At 27.7% G+C, this 5,345-nt stretch overlaps 1 protein-coding gene across 5 annotated transcripts in view; it reads left to right on the forward strand.

The window, feature by feature from the left end:
- Tao (Serine/threonine-protein kinase Tao) overlaps positions 1-3,200 on the forward strand; it is a 31,102-nt gene extending 27,902 nt beyond the window's left edge. For all 5 annotated transcript variants that reach the window (XM_087165973.1, XM_087165976.1, XM_087165974.1 and 2 more), the window contains 2 exons: positions 21-203; positions 1,805-3,200. In XM_087165973.1, the coding sequence (XP_087022099.1) occupies positions 21-203; positions 1,805-2,047 (426 nt within the window). In that variant the 3' untranslated portion in view covers positions 2,048-3,200. The remainder of the gene's footprint in view (positions 1-20; positions 204-1,804) is intronic.
- Positions 3,201-5,345: the final 2,145 nt, after the last annotated feature.

A 5,345-nucleotide genomic window follows, 5' to 3' on the forward strand; every position in this document is an offset into this window, starting at 1 on the left:
ACCAATGTTTTCACGTTTAGATTCGATTAGATGAATCACAAGAATTAGAATATCGCCAATTAAAAGATCAGTTACAACAAGAACTTGAACTACTGACAGCATTTCAAAGTAAGATTAAAATGCAAGGAGAAGCTCAAAGAAATAGGGAACGTCGAGAATTAGAAGATAGAGTTTCTACTCGACGAGTTCTTTTAGAGCAGAAGGTATGCAATAACCGATATATTTTTATACATTATTTATGATTTTTTAATTGACAATGAGTATTTTTGTGTTGAATATTCTATTAATTATTTATTGATTGATTATATATATATATATATATATATATATATATATATATATATATATATATATATATATATATATATATATATATATATATATATATATATATATTTATTTGGTTTTACTAATCTTCCATTATTTTTGTCCAATGAAATCTCTCTGATAAAGATATGATTTACTTTATTTTTTTTTTCGTTATTCTTATCTTTGTCCTCATATACTCACTGGAATTTATAGTATACATATTCCATTAGCTGTTTCAAATTTTTCATTTGCCTAACGATTTGTCACTTTCCATCACCATTTTGATTATCAGTCTTAGAGACATTCATAATTCTTAAGTATTCCTACAAATGAGCTCTTATAATGTTCAATCTCTTCCTAATGTTTTTTTGTTGAATAATTTGGTGAGAATTGGTATGTGCTGTTGGAAAGCATGGAGAGTAGAAGGCAGAAACCATTTAAGAGTTAGTTAACAACAAATTAATTCTACAGTTGTTTTCAGGAAGCTCCTTAGCAAAATTTTATACAAATAGATTTTAATTTAGTTAAACTGCTTGCTAATTTTTTTGGCACCATTTTGAGGAACATTGCTACTTATGAAATGGAAAATGAATTATTTTTTATATTTCTATCTTAATAAAATAAACATAACACTAAGCTAAAAAAAAAATTATAGGCTGTTAATCATACAGATTTACTAAGTTACGTTAATTATTTTTTTAAATGGATGTCTACAAATTAAAAAATATAAGCCTTTAACAAAACAAACAAAAAAAAAAAACTGTTAAGCATTTAAAATAATTAAACATTAAATAATTTAAACTATTTTTAAAATAAGAAGTATCAAAAAGGTATTAGACAAAAAAAAAAGATATCAATATTTTTCTATTTTTTTTTTTTTAAATTTATATTCCTTAGAATACTCTGTGTACATTTTACAGTAAAACATAATTTAAAGAACAAAAAAAAGTTTTTTTTTTTTTTTTTTTTTTTGAAAACTGAATTGTAACATACCTAACATGGGTTCATTTTTTCAAAACATAGTCCATTATTTCTTTCTTTTTGCATTTGCTGCTTCTTATGAGTCATTCTTGGCTGCATTATGGTTACTTAGTGATTTTGTCTGTAGTAAGTATAAAGGTTTATTTAACCCTTAAGGAACAGTTCTTTTTCTTAAGGGTTTCTCTTTAGTTCTAAAGGTGAATTTGAAAATTTCTGTGTTGAAAAGAGTTTTAAAAAAGGAATATAGTGGTTATCTTAGGAGATTAAAGATTTCTCATCGATATAAAAATCAAAGTAAAATAATTTTTAAATTGATATAAAAAAGTTTTTATTTCCTTGTACTATAATTTAAAAATTTTTTTAAGAATAAAAAATTCTAATTATAAGTTATAATTCAGCAGAATTTTGTTTACTTTGTTTGGATGAATGTAATACCTACTGGTAAATCTGGTGTAATACCTACTATCACATAAACTTACATTGGATTTGAATTAAATTAGCTATGTCTTTTTAGATGGAATTAGAAAAACAGCAATTTCAGGAGGAACGAGCTGAAAGACAAAGGTTACTATTAGAACGCCAAGCTCGAGAGATTGAAGCATTCGATGAAGAAAGTGCTAGATTGGGATTTGATGCCATGGCTATCGCCGAAGCCTCTCAGGAACCTTTACCTGCCGATGACCTCAGCATCAGTGGTAGCATGCTCAGTTTGGCTCATAGTAACAGTGCTAGCTCCTTCACTCATACTGCACTCTAGTATTTACTGAAACTTTTTATTAAGGAAACGCTAACACAAAACACCCTTCTGCTGCCATGGATCATGTGCAAATATGCGAGATTAATTAATTGGTCTTGAAAGTGATGAAGAGTGGTACAACACATGGTGAGAAAAAATGTCTGCAATCTTTGATAGGGAAAACATGGTCTGCTGTTTTTGCTTCCCTCTGGCGACTTGATGTAGTTGCATTACGCTTTTAGAACGAGGTGCAACGGCAACCGAAGGTATTTAAAACTTAATTTGTGAATGTATAAGTTATTAAGATTATAAGACTGTGTGAGAGAAGAGTGTATGCAATGTTTTGATTGTAACTGTTTGCTGCCTGATGTGTGTAGTTTCTATCCGAATCTCAAGAGGAGATTGCAAAAGAATTTTGTAATACATTTGTAATATTTTTTGAAGTCTATCATTTTAAAGCTTTGGTATTTATATTTTAATGTACTGGTTAAAAGAAGAAAAAAAAATTATATCCATCTAGTCTGAGAGCATATGCTGGAGACCATAGAAACATGTCAGTGTTCTGTGTTTAAGTAAGAAGTTTAGCTCTTTATATGGATTTAATTATCCAATTTCTACCATGTGTTGTGAATTAGTAACATCCCCCTGGTCTCAAGCTGTTATTTTTTTTAAAAAAAGAGCAGGGTTTCATATTTATTTTCTTCCTGAACCCTGCTGTCTTAGAATAATTTTAAACTATTAATGACATTAATGTAGAGTTCAATTAAATACCATAGAATGGATTGAAACTTCTAATTGCTACTTTCAATAATATACAAAAATTTCTAAAATTATATATATATATTTTCTCTGCGAGATGAAAAGTTCCCTTTGTATTTATAGAACTTTAAAAGAAAAAAAAATGAATTAAAAAATTGAAAATTGACTTTAAAAATTACATTTTGAATTTTCAGTTGATTAACAGATGTGCTTAGTCCACTCTCTTATTAGACATCACATTTTATAGCATTTCCCATGCTTCACTTTTGTATACAGCCTGACTGATGAAATCATCTCAGAGCTGTTGTAAATTTGATGTGCTCACCTTACAAAAGTAATTAACTTCCATTTGTATATAGCACTGTATAAAATGTCACTGTGAAATGTTTAATAAAAATTGTAGATTATACCTTTTCTTTTGAGTAGTTTTTTCATATACAAGTAAACAAAATTATTTTTAGCAGTTCAAAGTGCATACATTAGGCTTAACTTTAAAAGCAGAAACCTTGCAGCACGGTAGAAGGCATTGCAGATTATCACAGTATCTGAAGATTATTTTACACTTCAGATTTTTCTATTTTCTAATATGAGTAGTTTTTCTTCTTAAAATTTAATATGAAAAAAAAAAACAAAACAATGTTCATTTTTCATTTTATTTGTCTGCAAAGTACTGGTAATAAATTTTATTTGCAGAAACTTAAAACGCAAATCAGAACATTATAAACTACAATGTTTTTAATATCTTCCTTTGAATGATATTTTATTTCTGTCATATGCAAGGTTATCCTTTCTTACTGATTTCTTTATTGGGCTTTAGCAAAAATGCATCTATTTTTAGGTGAAGCTAAAAGTATGATTGTATAAAATTTAAACATCATAAAGTTTTTGTGTATAACTTTTTATAAATATTTGTACATGTGTTTGTAAGATAAGGCTTAATTTATACTTTTAATTATAATTTCTGACTGCATTGAAGTCATAGACAAATTTTAATTTTTGAAGATAGTACTGCACATTGACTCTAAATTCTGCTACCTGGGGCTTAACTAATATGAATTATTAAAATACAAACTTTAACCTGAGTTAGTTTAAATTGTATTTTAGTAAAGTAAAGCATTCTTGTAACAGTCTGCTGGGTGTCATGGAGGTTAAAGCTTCGCAATTTAAGAGACCAATAGCATGATTGTGATTAGCACTGCGCACAGGCCGCCTTTACTTCCTAGACAGGCTGTTATCTATCGATCTGAAGTTGAGTAGGCTTCAAGCCACCACTGGGGATCGAACCTCAGTTTTTACAATGATAGTTCAGTGCCATAATAAATTGCATTTTCCAAACCTTTTTTAAGAGCAATAACTGAACCTGGTTGGTAAAACTGTTCAGTTACCAGCCAAAATATTACTTTATAGTTCTGGACAGAATTCTTTTACAGCATTTAAAAGCAATATTAATGTCCATCACGAAAAGATTACTTTTTAAAAGAAATGGCCTATGGTATATATATTTCATATCAATGCATGTATGTTTTTCTGATGCATCTTTTATAACAGGTATGAGTATGAAAAACTAAAAGAATATCTTTGAATAATAGTTTTATATTGAAACCCAAATAAATAATAAAAAACTGCCCCTGAAAAATAGTGTAAAGGTGTACCTTTATGTATTCTATTTCAGAAATTATGCATGTTCATAATTACCCTTGGAAAACAAACTATAAATTGTCACAGTTTGTCCTATATTTCAGTCTTTCCTAACCTGGTATATGTGTGTACTTGGGGCTAAAAAAAAATATTTTTATATATTTTTAGCTTTGAAATCTAAAGAAAATGGAGCACATTAATGAAATATGATTAAAAATTAAAACAGCAACTAAGCCTTATTAGAAGGGGTTTTTTTTTTTTTTCAAAGTTCAAAGATTCCATTAGATTTTTATAAGACACTTGAAAATTTTTTTTCCCAATAAGGATTTAAAGTTTTATTAAAAATATATGTTAGCTAAACTAAGAGCAATTGTACTTGGGCTAGCCAATTTAGGAGGGTATGATGAAATTTTGATAATAAATTAAAGAAAAAAAAAAATCAAAGGGAACAGAAGAGAAAAGATTGGGAAGCTATGCTGAATAAGATCATTGTTTCTCTCTCCATACCAAAATATTCTAAAATTTAAAACAGCTTGTGACTAATTTTGTATTCTTTGATAAAAAAAAAAAAGCATTAAGTCAAGCAACTTTATATGCACATTTTCTATCAGAAATATGTTAAATTTAGCTTTCCGCATAATACTTAACAACCTAATTTGTTCCCATTACTATCAAAAATTGAAAAAATCACTCTTTTAAAAAATCATTCATACAATTTTTTGTTAGCACAAAAATCAAAAAAATCTCAAGTTAAAAAAAATAATTTACTGAGTAATAAGTTATCCAACGGAAATAGTTTGTGAGTTGTACAAGCTTCTAAATCTAATTTTATCATGCCTTTTATTTGTAAAAGCAAATTTTTCCAACTTAAAATTAGGTGAACCAAACAGCCTTAAGATGTCATAAAATAAATACTACAAAC

The sequence above is a fragment of the Parasteatoda tepidariorum genome, chromosome 6 (genome assembly GCF_982258835.1).
Source record: "Parasteatoda tepidariorum strain Cologne lab strain chromosome 6, Ptep-v5.0, whole genome shotgun sequence".
Taxonomy (NCBI): domain Eukaryota; kingdom Metazoa; phylum Arthropoda; class Arachnida; order Araneae; family Theridiidae; genus Parasteatoda; species Parasteatoda tepidariorum.